The 14,745-nt window shown below is 42.5% G+C and overlaps 1 protein-coding gene across 3 annotated transcripts in view; it reads left to right on the top strand.

Moving 5' to 3' along the window:
• Pcf11 (Pcf11 cleavage and polyadenylation factor subunit) overlaps positions 1-13,907 on the top strand; it is a 38,271-nt gene extending 24,364 nt beyond the window's left edge. For all 3 annotated transcript variants that reach the window (XM_028311693.1, XM_028311692.1, XM_028311695.1), the window contains 7 exons: positions 6,496-6,835; positions 7,452-7,681; positions 8,819-9,042; positions 9,965-10,129; positions 11,366-11,540; positions 12,404-12,932; positions 12,973-13,907. In XM_028311693.1, coding sequence (XP_028167494.1) covers positions 6,496-6,835; positions 7,452-7,681; positions 8,819-9,042; positions 9,965-10,129; positions 11,366-11,540; positions 12,404-12,747 — 1,478 coding nt within the window. In that variant the 3' untranslated portion in view covers positions 12,748-12,932; positions 12,973-13,907. The remainder of the gene's footprint in view (positions 1-6,495; positions 6,836-7,451; positions 7,682-8,818; positions 9,043-9,964; positions 10,130-11,365; positions 11,541-12,403; positions 12,933-12,972) is intronic.
• The last annotated feature ends 838 nt before the right edge of the window (positions 13,908-14,745 follow it).

The following is a 14,745-nucleotide window of genomic DNA, read 5'->3' as shown; positions in this document are numbered from 1 at the left end:
AAATTATATGTCACGAAGTAGAAAGTGAGGATGGTCATGTAATAATGAAACTGATCAATAAGACCAATTCGACAATGCAACTTAATAGCGAGGAGTGTATTGCGCGGGCTGAAAGGATTGACCATACTGCTTCAGACAAGAACTACACAGTGGGGGATGATCTGACTGACATTCAGCGGGATACACTACAACGACTCTTGGAAGAATATGAAGATTGTTTTGCTGGAAAGGGTGTTGAGTTGGGAAACTGTGATATTGAGATGACGATAAGGCTAACTCAGGACAGAGTGGTCAATTACAAACCTTATCGGATGTCGTTCCATGAAAAAGAGATTGTAAGAAACACGGTGATGGAGTTACTCGATGCAGGTGTCATAGAACCTTCGACTTCTCAATATGCCAGCCCAGTACTATTGGTCCGCAAGAAAGATGGGGGTTACCGCATGTGTGTGGACTATAGAGCCTTGAACAAGATCACTGAAAAGGAGCGGTACCCACTACCGGTTATTCAAGACCTTCTGGATCAGTTGGCTGGAAAGGAGGTTTTCTGCTGTCTCGACTTGGCCAACGGGTACCATCAAATTAGGATCGCTCCAGCGTCGCGGCCACTCACAGCTTTCGTCACGCCCGAAGGACATTATCAATATAAGATGATGAGCTTCGGTCTCTGCAATGCACCAGCAGTATTCCAGCGGGCGATGCATCAGATACTTGCTCCTGTCCTCCACAAGTGCGCGGAAGTGTACATTGACGACGTTATCGTGTGGGGCGACAGTACAGAAAATTGCCTAGCGAATTTAGAACAGGTCTTAGCACTGATAGCGGCTGCAGGGGTGAAACTCAAGCGAGATAAATGTGTTTTCCTTACCAGCACGGTGGAGTACCTCGGCCATGTCATTTCGGGTGGAGAGATGCGCCCCTCCCTTCTTAAGGTGGCTGCGGTGGAGAGTTTTAAAACTCCAACGAATGTCCATGAGCTCCGACAATTTCTCGGTCTTGCGAGCTACTTCCGAAAATTCATCAAGGGGTTTGCTTCGTTAGCGCAACCATTGACGATGTTAACAAAGAAAAATCAGGACTGGACGTGGGGAGAAGAGCAGCGCGGAGCTATGCAGACACTGAAAGAAGCACTGACCTCCGATCCGGTCCTAGCGATATATCAGCCGGATAAAGAAATTCAGATTCACACAGATGCCTCCAAAGCCGGGCTAGGAGGAGTGCTGTTGCAGCAGCAAGCTGATGGTAAGCTGAAGGTTGTTGCGTATGCTAGCAGACAAACGACCACGGCCGAACAAAACTATCATAGCTTTGAACTGGAAGCATTGGCAGTGGTCTTCAGCATCCAAAAGTTTAGAGTGTATGTTACTGGACGCAAGTTTTTAGTGGTGACTGATTGCTCAGCGTTGCGACTTGCTTGGTCGAAGCGGGACTTGACTCCCCGCATCGCCAGATGGTGGCTGGACCTTCAGGAATATGATTTTGAGGTGGAGCACAGGGCAGGGACATCAATGGCACATGTCGATGCTCTAAGCCGCAATCCAATTAGCGTTCACCACATCGAAGAGAAGGACCTGATCGACATTTTACAGGAAGGAGACGAGGGGATACAGAGCATTATTAAAACCCTGAGCTGCGCACCCACAAGTGGGGAGGATCAGAACAGCGGAGTACGAAAAGAGTACAAGATAGTTGACGGACGATTGCATCGTCGACTTAACGATGCGATGAGACCGGTACTGCCCAGGGGTGCTAGACTGCATATTATGAAAATATATCATGACGACAACGGCCACTTGAGTGCAGAAAAATGCATAGAGGCAATTGAAGCAAAATACTGGTTCCCAAGGATGAGGAGGTGCGTGCGGAAGTATGTGAATAGTTGTCTGGGTTGCCAGTTTTCAAAGAAACCTGCAGGGAAGCAGCCAGGGGTATTGCACCCGATACCCAAAGTCCCCGTACCATTCCATACACTCCACATAGACCATCTGGGACCGTTTTGCAAGAGTTCGGGGAAAACCTACATTTTTGCCATAATTGATGGGTTCACGAAATTCGTCTGGCTGGAAGCCGTCGCCAGCGCCAACGCGCGAGGGGCTATAAATGCGATAAGCAGGCTGGGACAAGTGTTTGGATATCCTGTGCGTATTATTAGTGATCGAGGCACAGCGTTTACCGGGCGGGAATTCAGAGAATACTGTAAAGAACTTGGTATTAGACACGTGTTGAATGCTGTTGCCACCCCTCGAGCAAACGGCCAAGTGGAGCGGCTGAATAGGACCATTTTGGCATCCCTGACTGCACAAATGGGCGAAGAACAGAAGGGGTGGGATGCTCATTTACCTAAAGTACAATTAGGAATCAACTCAACGGTCAGCCAGGGCACTGGGAAATCCCCACTAGAACTGCTGTGTGGATTCAGGCCCCGGCTAGGTCGAGAACTACTAGGGCCGATCCCTTCGAACGCTGATGTTTCTGTCTTAAGAGAAGAAGCCGACAGAGAAGTTGAACGGAGAGCATCACTCATGAAGGCAAGATATGATAAGCACCACTACCAGCCGGAGTCCATCAACGTTGGGGCGTTAGTGATGGTAGAGAGGAAGATCTTGAGGACTGGTCTCACGAGTGGAAAACTCGTGCCTAAATACTCGGGACCATATAAAGTTGCAGCTGTTCTGCCGCATGACCGATTTGAAGTAACATCAATCTCTCATGGTAAACGAACTTATAAGAACGTGGTAGCGCGCGATAAGATGAAGCTTTGGCACTCAAGGGAGGAGTCATCCACTTCAGATGATGGTGACGATGAAGAGTAAAAAAAAAAAAAAAAAAAAAAAAAAAAAAAAAAAAAAAAAAAAAAAAAAAAAAAAAAAAAAAAAAAAAAAAAAAAAAAAAAAAAAAAAAAAAAAAAAAAAAGAGAGACACAAAATGTGTATGATATGTGTAAATATTACAACACTGTGTGAAACATGTCATGAGTAACTGAGTGGGACATGGTCGTGAGAAACTGAGTGAGACATGTCGTGAATAACTGGGTGGGACGTGTCAAGAGTAACTAAGTGGGACATGTCGCGAATAACTGGGTGGGACATGTCGCGAATAACTGGGTGGGACATGTCAAGAGCAACTGGGTGGGACATGTCGTGAATAACTGAGTGGGACGTGTCCAGAGCAACTGTGTGGGACACGCCGTATGGAACTGTATGGGACATGTCTGTGTAGACTGTGTGTGTATAATATGAAACTGTGTGAACTATGTGATGCCATACCATGTGTGCTGTGTAAGTGACAATTCTTGGACCGGGCGTAGCTGGCCGTGTGGAAGACTCCACGGTTATGCAAAGCCTAAACGTGCACGCCGCACCTAAGATCTGACCCCGGCTCAGGGTAAGTTTCCTGTATTCTTGTGCTTTTCTGTGAGGTTCATGCTGTGTGTATTTAAGGAGAGAGGAAACGGACTGTGTGACTTGTGTGAGTTACCTGAAGGCCTGTCCGGCCACATGTGAAGTTCTTTCGAGGACGAAGAAGTGTCAGGAAGGCCGAACTGTTAGCTGACATCTCCTTTTCAGTTACATTCTTCTTCTCCTCTATGGCTATTGTGTTTTGTTGTATCATGAACTTGTGACATGACGTTCAAATAACACCTAGTCCGAGCTATCACCTTGACAGCTCGGAGCTGTCAGTTGGGTTTTACCGCGTTTTCGATGTGGCTGTCGTGTGTACGCTCCCCGGCAAAAATATTATTGTTTTTCCAAAAGAGATCCGTTTCAAGTAAATAATTAACAGTATTTACAAAAAAAAAAGTATTTAAGTATGTTTATATCCGTTGTCTAGTACCCATAGTACAAGCTTTGCTTAGTTTGGGACTAGAAGCGCAGTGTAAAATGTCTAAGGATATTTATATTTATTTGCAGGTTCAGGCTGCGATAAAACCTTATTTCTCGCTGCTAAGGGATTTGGCAACATACAAACAAAAAGTTATTTACCTACCAGACGTTTCGACTCGGGTCATGGTCGCGGGCAGACCTTTTTAAAAGTGTTGCCCAATCCCGTATTAGTGAGAATTTAATCAAAATACAACATAAAAGTTCTAAATATTACGATAAAACCTTATCAAAGCATTATCGACAACCCCTTTGTTTCTAACACTTCTTCTCTTGGGTTGGCCTTCTTCGTTTTGGCGCATATTCTAACTGGGCAGGTCACAAGTCTCCACTGCTCCAAGAGAACCACTTTTTTTATTTACTAGGGGCAAAATACATGACATTACATTTTTATTGCGCTGATTCTTCTCAGCACTGGCCTATTTATTGTCCTGAAGCAGCGGTAGGGTTAATACTGGGACGTGTAAAAATGCTTTTTAAAAGTCTACTTACATAAATAAATGAGTTTTTAAGATAAGACCGGTTGCAACTTGTGAATAATCTCGTCGGATATATTTCCTTCTGAAAGATATTTTTGATTTTTCTATCTGTAAGTGAAATAGTGATTACAAAATTAGCTTAGTTTTGTCCATGTCCTATATCCATGACTAAACACGTCCCGTCCCACAGGCGTCGCTCACAAAAGAGGAGCCCCCCAAAGAGGAGACACCTGCAGAGGTGACAGTGGAGACCAACGAGGACCCCATCGAGGTTCTGGATGCGGACGACAACGTTGATTCCGACGCAGAATCCGTCGTGGAGGTCGTCACCGAGCCACTGCCGGAACCCGTCGAGGTTAGTACACCCTTTGATAGTTTATTTACCCGACTGCGGGAGGAGGGTTATGTTTTTATTATATCACTGGCATTCCGCCCGCGGCATCGCCCGCGTGAATAAAGGACTGTTTTTAGGATTTTCCCGGATCTTTCCCCGTAAAAACCATCTTTGGAATTCAATTAAAAAGAAAGAATTGGTAAAATTGGTCCAGGCGTTGTTGAGTTACGCGCTTACCAACACATTTTGCGATTAATTTTTATATCTATCATAAAAGCCATGTATTTTATGCAATGCTATATGTGAGATATGTCCCAATATAACATTGATGCAGTAACTAAATTCAATTAAACAAGAAAGTTCGTATTTCTATGCTTTTTGACCTGAACAAAGCTTATATTGTGCCTTCAAAGGCAGTTGAGTGAGTACAGACCACAGCACATTAAACTGTGACATCTTAGTTCTTTTTTTTTTTATTTGTGGCAATTAAACCTCTCTGGGAGGTTTATTTCTGCCAATGTCGAGTGAAAAATATTGACATAGTTATCAATAGAACGTGGGTGTTTCAGTTCTATTGATTTTTCATGGATTCCGTGGGGTTAAGTATGCCCGTAAGCAGGTTTCGAGACGCCACCGGGTCCAAAGCGGGTTGTTCATACGACAACCCACTCGACACTCGATGCGCGCTCAAATTCGAAGTATTTCAATGTTTTTTATAATTTATCACTTCACTGCACTTTAGAACACAAAATAACACCAAATTTGTACACTAAAGTCCATTAAATAATAAATTGAAACCATTAAAACAGATCGACCATGCTTCCCGTTCAACTACCCTCCACGGAATCCATCTTAGTTCTTGTAATGGGTGTTATTTTGCAACAATGTCTAGTCTGTTATATGAATAATTAGGCTGAGTTGCACCACCTAACTTTGCCACCTAACTAACCGTAACTATAACGATAACCGGTGCTTTTTGAATGGAGTTTGACATATTTTTTACGTTTGTCAAAGTTAAAGTAGATGGTGCAACCCAGCCTTACAGTATGACGTTCAATAAGGTCTAATCACTTAATATCACATAAGGTACCACTTAATATCACCTAAAAAAAAGTCCCTAGTTTTAGTGGTCAATGCTGGCCGTCGGCATCGACACATGCCATTATGATCCGTTCAGCACTACTATTAACGCTCGTTTTTCTATGACGCCCGACCGCTGCTCCGTTGAATGGACTTACGAGTGATATTGTCGGTGTTGACGGTAGTCAGCAAAAATGTTTACCGTTTGTTTTTTGTTTCTTTATTAGTTAAGGTATACAAGTTTAAATGTTAATGTTAATGTATGTNACGCGAGACCTGTTTAAGTGCAACACCGCCTAAATAAACGGGAGGTACTAGGGTGATCTTATGATCCCGAGACTTAAACATCATAAGTTCACTTTTTTTGGCGTTATATCTGAGCCCATGAGTTTCAGCATATTTCTCACATATCTCAAGTAGTTTACGAATGGCCGGTCTGTGAGCACGTAGAATTTTGTCCAATAACCCCAAGCTACCCATCCTTATCGCTCGCGCGTAATTATATTGCTGTCGCGACTGTGCGACGGGTGCCCGCAGTGAGTGAGCGAGCGCGACAGCAACATAATTACGCACGAGCGATAAGGATGGGTAGCTTGGGGTCATTCGACAAAATTCTACGTGCTCGCGGACCAGACTATAGTACATTTAGCAAAAAAAAAATTTACCAATAATTTGTCATCAAAAAACAACATCGACTTTACAAAAGACTCTTTTGTCGCAGGTCTGGACATGCTAGCGAGCGTGATGCCCTCAAGCTTCAGCTCTGCACCCACATCAGCCTCAGAATACAGTTGTGCAGAACCGCTCTTCACCAAACCAGACAAGATCCCCGGGTTAGAAACCCCCGCGGACGAAAAACCCAACCCTCTGGTACCGGTGTTAGGAAACATCAACGTCAACGACCTCTTCGCGAAGCTACTGGCCACCGGCATCGTCCAAGTGCCGAAAGAGACGAAAGACGAGCCGAAACTGGAGCAGAAGCCCGAGGAGAAGCCGAAGCCGAAAGAGGATAAGAGCGTCATTCACAGAGTGGACTTGCTCAAACCTGAGACGCTGAGAGTGTAAGTATTTTGGACCTTGACTTCTTTTTATTTTATATTTTTAGGTACACTGACTGACTGTTTGTACTTTTTATTCAATTTTATACCAGTAGTATTGAGTAAATCGCTCTTCATTTCAGCCCTCACCTTCAAGTCAAACAATTTATAAGCAAAAGGAGTAACTTTTAAACCTTAATTTTTTCCTCAGAAACTAGCGATCTGCCGCCAATTTTCTAAGTCACTTACTTCGACTTCGACTTCTAAGCGACTTCTTTCGATTAGCACATCTTAGCACAAAATAACAGTTATTTTTGAAATACTTAAATTAATATTGAATACTGGAAATAATTTGAAAAAAAAAAAAAAAAACATTAGATTCCCTCCCTTACCTTACGGCCGGTTCACACGTGTCTCCGTTTTACTGTTCCGTTTTATCGTGTACGTTTTTTTTGTCGATGGCGTATGTAGTTGTATGAGCGACTTCACACATGACACAGTATTCTGTATACATAGTACACGATAAAACGGGACAGTAAAACGGAGACATGTGTGAACCGGCCGTTAGGCAGTACGATTTCTCCAACTTATTTTAAAAATGTATCTCGTCAGAAAATTTAATATGCGTATAATTCCCCAGCAGCAAACAGCCGGGTCTGGTGAGCCGGCTGTACGGAGGCATGCAATGCTCCGGCTGCGGCGCGCGCTTCCCGCCCGAGCACACTGTGCGCTACTCACAGCACCTGGACTGGCACTTCCGCCAGAACCGCCGCGACCGGGACTCGGCGCGCCGTGCCCACTCGCGGCACTGGCATTACGACTTGTCCGACTGGCTGCAGTACGAGGAGGTCGAGGATTTGGAGGAGAGAGGTCAGTACTGTCATAAACATCACCCGACACCAGTCTTCTGCAAACCATTGCTGCCAGAATATAAAAATTCCAGAATCGCAGCATTTATTATTTGTCGGCCGTTTGGTGTAGTGGTTCAGAACGGACTACTATGCCAAGAGGTCCCAGGTTCGATTCCCGGCCGGGCAGAAATTGAAATGATGAATTTAAATTTTCTGTGAGGGGTCTGGATGTTACTATGTATAATATGTATGTATTTAAAAAAAGTATATAAGTAGTATATCCGTTAAACTAGCACTACAACACGAGCATTAAGTTGCTTACTTTTTTGGGGCTAACTGGCGCTGTATGAAATTGTCCAAAGATTTATTTATTTTATTTATTTATGTCAGCGACGTTAGTTCGTTTACGGATCTCCTCATTTGTGATTCAATCTTGTAATAACACTGAACGTAGCCTATAGTGAGAGGCTACGATTCCGAGCCGTATATCATCAGTGGTAACTGGCCTTCTCAGTAAGGTTTTTTCATCACAGATCGCACTTGTGCACTTTGAGTTAGGTGATAATGAAGTGTCCCATTTTAAAAATGTAACTTTCCACTTTTATTTATCGTGGGAGTAGTAACAACAGCCTTTTCAAGGCGAGAGTGAATATTATGCACTTACTGGGCAGATTTGTACCATCCTAGACTGCATCTCACTTAACACCAGGTGCGATTGCGGTCAAATACCTGTCTTATCATGTATAAAAAAAACTGAAGTGACAATCTGAGACTTCATGAGCATCCAACATGGGTCAATTGAATCCGTGACTAAACATACCTTCCGAAATACGAAGTCATTATTACTTATTGCCTAAGTGGTAATAAAATAAGGTTAATTAATTTTTAGTCTGCACTCTGTATTAATTTTAACTGTGGAAACTTTGCTGATTTCTGTCCTATTTTTTGTGTGATTATTTGTCTGTATATCAAAATTGTTTGTTTCCCTAATATAAATAAATAAATAAAAAGTCTCTTAATTGGTGTAGCACCACATGGTAACCAGAACAACCCAGTCTAACAATCCTCTCTTACTGTTCTTTTTCTATAAATAGTACATCATGTACCTCATGAAAACTCTCATAAAACTCATAAAAAAACCTCCATCCCCCTACAGAAAAGAGCTGGTTCGAGACAGCCGGCGCGGAGCAGACGGAGCCGCCGGAGCCGGCTGGCGAGGCGCCGTCGGTGGCCGCGGGCGCGCCAGCTGAGAGCACGTGCGCGCTGTGCGGCGACGCCTTCCAGCAGTTCTACAACGAGGACAAAGAGGAATGGCATCTACGCAACTCTGTCAGGCACGATGGGAATAATTACCATCCGATGTGCTTGGACGACTATAAGGTACGGTAACATCTTCGTCATTTTGACTAAATTCGGTGTAAAAAGTTTGTCGGCCGTTTGGTGTAGTGGATTCCGGAGGTAGCGGGTTCGATTCCCGCACAGTACAAACATTTGTGTGCATGAACATATTTGTATTGGACTGGGTGTTTTCTATGTATAATAAGTATGTGTTTACAAAAAAAAAAGTATTTAAGTATGTTTATATCCGTTGTCTAGTACCCATAGTACAAGCTTTGCTTAGTTTGGGACTAGAAGCGCAGTGTAAAATGTCTAAGGATAATTATTTGCAGGTTCAGGCTGCGCTAAAACCTTATTTCTCGCTGCTAAGGGATTTGGCAACATACAAACAAAAAGTATTTACCTTCCCGACGTTTCAACTCGGTTAACGGGTCATGGTCGCGGGCAGACCTTTTTAAATTATGTTGCCCGTATTAGTGAGAATTTAATCAAAATACAACATAAAAGTTCTAAATATTACGATAAAACCTTATCAAAGCATTTATCGACAACCCCTTTGTTTCTAACACTTCTTCTCTTGGCCTTCTTCGTTTTGGCGCATATTCTGGCTCGGCAGGTCAGAAATCTCCACTACTGCAGAAGAACCACTTATTTTATTTACTAGAGGCAAAATAGAGGACATTTTTTATTGCGCTGCTTCTTCTTAGTACTGGCCCATTTATTGTCCTAAAGCAGTGGTAGTGTTAATACTGAGATGTGTAAAAGTGCTTTTTAAAAGCCTACTTGCATAAATAAATGAGTTTTTAAGATACGTCCGGTTGCAGATTGTGAATAATGTCGTCGGATATATTTCCTTCTGAAAGATATTTTTTATTTTTCTATCTGTAAGTGAAATAGTGATTACAAAATTAGCTTAGTTTTGTCCATGTCCTATATCCATGACTAAACACGTCCCGTCCCACAGGCGTCGCTCACAAAAGAGGAGCCCCCCAAAGAGGAGACACCTGCAGAGGTGCCAGTGGAGACCAACGAGGACCCCATCGAGGTTCTGGATGCAGACGACAACGTGGATTCCGACGCAGAATCCGTCGTGGAGGTCGTCACCGAGCCACTGCCGGAACCCGTCGAGGTTAGTACACATTCTGATAGAAAGACTTATGGGGGTTATTTGCCAACAACCCACCATATATTCTACTCGGAATCCTATTCCGATTCTTAATCGTTAAGATTATTGTTAGGCAGGAAATCCTACCTTAGGAAGAACTCGGTGGAAGGAAAAATATTATTAGCGGATTGGAAATTATATTTAACAACAGGAATAGCAAGGGATTGATTAGGATACAATTATAGCAGTAAAATTATTTAAATCTTAAGAGCAAAGCGATCGCGGAAGAAGTGTCACGACGACATATTTCAAATTCTCTTCAATGGCGATGAGTGAGCGGAGAACGGTGACCGGCGTTGAAGCGAGACGGCAGCATACGTCTTCACGGGTGTGCGAGTGACGCAGACGTATTGTGAAGGCCGCAGCACGCATGCGCGAACCATTCGGTCATGTTCAGTCAGGTCGGGGCTGGCCCAATTTCATAGGCGGAAGCGGATCGCTCCCAAATCTAAGGCGGTGGTCCAAGCTAGGATTGTGGCGGATAGCCGCCGCAGACTATTCCCACCTCTCGTTCCCACCGCTTCTAATCCTGTGTAACCAGGATCTCCAGCTTGACTGCCAATAAAAACCCAACCAGTGAAGGTTAAGTTTGTCCCGGGGGAAAGTTACTGTCATTGGACCCACAACGTAATTAGAAAAACATAAGAGGAGTTCGAAGTTGAGGTTCGACTTACTTTGATAGCTTTGTTATTCAATCATAAAAGCCATGTGTGGATCACGATCTGGTAAAACTTGTGGGAAGTACCTGGATGCGGACAGGGCAGGACCGGTCGTTGTGGAGTTCCTTGGGGAGGCCTTTGTCAGTTCTTTAGCAGTAGACGTCATTTGAATGAAATGAACGAAAAAGCCATGTACTTTCTACAATTGGGATTTTTAAATGTCCCCGGTATTATGCAGTAACTAAACTCTTGATTAGATATTTATTTATTTATAGTCAGTAACCATTAATTGGATAAGGGTTCATCTAAACTGATATCTTTATTTGGAAAAAGATATGCATAGACTTGCAACTAAATAAGGTGTCATAGCGTTTACCTTGTGTGCTCTCGTCTGTACATTGAGAGCATATGGGAGCCTACTTGATCGTGGATCCTAGGCAAGTGCTCAAGAGTTCTCAGTGGGAAAGAGGGGCCTGCGCCCTTTTTAAATCAAGCTAAGTCCAATAACGTCCAAAATTCACGGTCTAACCTATTCCCGCAGATCGACGAAGGCGACGAGGACGACGTGGTGTTCAAGGCCGAGCCGGTGGAGGAGGTGGTGGTGCAGGACGACGCCGACACCGACGACGAGACCGCCGACACGCGCCGCGAGCGCGACCGCCAGGCGCAGCTCGACTTCCACAACGTGAAGATCAAGCAGGAGCCTATTGACCCAGGTTAGAACTGCTTTTGATAGAAAAATAGTTAAAAAGAAACAGTAAAACATCTCTTACTTGATTCTGTTGACTGTCAGAATGTTAAGATCAAGCAGGAGCCTATTGACCCAGGTTAGGACTGCTTTTAATAAAAAAAAGAAATAGCAAAAATAAGAAGACGACCTCATAAAGGTAGCGGGAAAGCGCTAGATGCAGGCCGCCACTAACCGTCCATTGTGGAAATCATCGGGGGAGGCCTATGTTTAGCAGTGGACGTCCTATGGCTGAAATGATGATTATGAAAAAAATAAACAGTATAGTCTGGTCCGTGAGCACGTAGAATTTTGTCCAATGACCCCAAGCTACCTATCCTTATTGCTCGCGCGTAATTATGTTGCTATCGCGCTCGCACACTCACTGCGGGTGCCAGTCGCACAGTCGCGACAGCAATATAATTAATTACGCGCGAGCGATAAGGATGGGTAGCTAGGGGTCATTGGCCAAAATTCTACGTGCTCACGGACCGGGCTTTAGAACATCTCGACTTGATTCTGTTGACTATCAGAATGTTAAGATCAAGCAGGAATCTATTGACCCTGGCTAGTGCTGCTTCTGATACTATTGACTATTAGTATGCTAAGATCTATTGAAACTGGTTGGTGTTCTTTTTGATTTTGTTAGCGTGTAGCTGATCTTGGTTAGCGTTAGTATTTCACCTTTACAGCACTTGGGTCCATAACAATAAAAATAAAGCTCCAAACTAGATTCAATCTCTAGCATAGATTAGGTTGAATATTTAGAGCTCATCCTCTACCCTTCCAAATACCAACTGTAAAAGAGTAACGCAAGTGACAAACTAACTTACAACATTATGCAATTTCCAGACGACGAGCCAGTGATAACGGCGGAGGAGCTGTCCCCTCAGCCGACGATCGACACGACTCACACCACGGTCCTGTCGTCCATCGACGGTAACCTACAGCTCGACAGCGCGCCCGCCACCGCGCCCGTAACCGGCGGCATTCGCATCAACATCTCCAAGTCAATACCTGCCCCGGCGCCCGCCGATCGCTTGGATGACGTCAGCGCGGATGACGAGCCCCTCCCGCCCGGGGAAGAACCAGAACTCGAGTACACCCTCAAACCCGCCCTCCAAGGCCGCCGACTCAGCCGCCAACCACCCGTCATGAAGGGCAACGAACTCTCCGGACTGTGCTCCATTATGTGAAGTGTGCGTGAACTGTGAAGTGTTAATTTACGGCTATACTTAACTTTCTAACCGAATTGACTTTTGTACGACAATTAATGGATTATTTAGAATATCATCTAAAATATGTTTTCTTCGGACAACCCTTGGGTGCAATGATTATGGTATGAATGAAGTGACTATGAATTTTTTATGTAAATACATTGNTACGAATGAAGTGACTATGAATTTTATATGTAAATACACTAGGGTGGTGGGTTCGAGTCCTACTGCGAGTTATGATACTGCTGTGACTTAAAGTAAACTACACAAGACTAACATTAACGGTTATATTATAAGCATTTTCTAAGTGGTAGCCTTACATCATGTAAATACCGTATATTGAAATGTTATAGGAATTTGCATTTTCATAATTACCTATATTTTTTCAAGTAGTAAGCTTATCACTTGTGTGTGATAGTTATAGTAATGGAATTTTTGGTGGTTTTAACGGAATGTTAATTGGGTTTGAAAAGGTCTTTGTAAACGCGCAATAATTTTGGTTGCTTTACCTTATGATGTGTCTTGAATTAATCTTAATTTTTAGTGGTAGGTCTCGTAAACTTATCAGGAACGTAGTTCCGTCAATTACCTGAATGTAGTGCTTAAGATAATTATAACATATTTTACAAATGTGATATTAAAGTTAAGTTCCTGACGTACTAGCATCGAAATACGCTCTTTTCACAGTAACATTTGTGTAATATATTTTGTAAATACGTAATGCCAAGTGTAAAGTGTAATATAATGTTAATTTTTGTATAACTTACAAAATCTAGCAAATATCAGGTTCGAGCTACGCATGTACTTGGGCGAATCTCGTTTGATTACCGCAGGGAATGAAGCAGGTTGTTTATAATTTAGCATAATGTCTGTTTACTTTATAATTTATTGTATATAGCGGATCAAACAAATTGATGGTGATACAAAGTATTTGTGTATCAATTGAGAAGCAGTTATTTGTTTCGTTTTAGTCAATTTGTATGTTATTTAGATGATAAAATGTTACAAAAATCACAAAAACATTGGTTTTGTTTTCAATAAATCACTGAAACTTTAAACTTTCTTTTAATTTTCTTGTCTTTGTTTGTATATCTGTACTATTCTATTGGAGGCTCAATAAATTATCTTCATGATAACAAGAGTGTTGTTTTACTTAATTCTACCTAAATAATTATTATGAGATAAGTTATTATTATGCAGCAGATGATATAAATACAATACATAGGTAAAATTTGTTGGTAAAAATATTTCATAGTTCTATCTAACTGAAATCAAACATTTCAATTTTCAATTACAGCATTGATAAATTAATTGCTGGGATAGTCTTACCCAAAGAATAGTCTCTCACCGCCTTGTAGGTATCTGCTGCGTTGCAAAACAAACAGATTCACGTGCAGAGTGAGTGGTCATAAAGTTTGTTCCATTCGGGAATGTCAAGCTAGAGGTCACTCTAGTCCGCATACACAGGGCACTATGCTAGCTAAAATAAAATTCCACAACATAGACCTATAATTGTAATAATCCATGTTAATAATAGCCAAATAGTAAGCTTAATCAAAAAAGAAACTATAGCATCGCTAATGCTAATACTACTTGAATAACGCGTTCGTACGTTTCACAGGCGGGGTGACTTTCAGCGCCGTAACTACGCAATACATAAAATTCAGTATTCATAGAAATTCACATTCTTGCGAGCTTACGTATGCGAATGTAGCTGTCTCATCTGCATTCTAGCTTGTTTGTTCATATAAATAAGGTCAATATGCGAAAGATAATAATCCTGTATTACTAGACTGGTTTCACTCATCACATGCTTTGTGTAAGTGAAAAATAAAAAGTACACTTGCGANATAACAAGTGTTGTTTTACTTAATTCTACCTAAATAATCCTACTAATATTATAAATGCGAAAGTTTGGATGTCTGGATGTTTGTTACTCTTTCACGCAAAAACTACTGAACGGATTTTGATGAAACT

This window comes from Ostrinia furnacalis, unplaced genomic scaffold (assembly GCF_004193835.3).
Source record: "Ostrinia furnacalis isolate ACB-3 unplaced genomic scaffold, ASM419383v2 OfSCF3542, whole genome shotgun sequence".
In the NCBI taxonomy this organism is placed as follows: Eukaryota; Metazoa; Arthropoda; class Insecta; order Lepidoptera; family Crambidae; genus Ostrinia; species Ostrinia furnacalis.
Note: the sequence above shows the minus strand (reverse complement) of the source record. Positions and strands in the feature narration are given on the sequence as shown.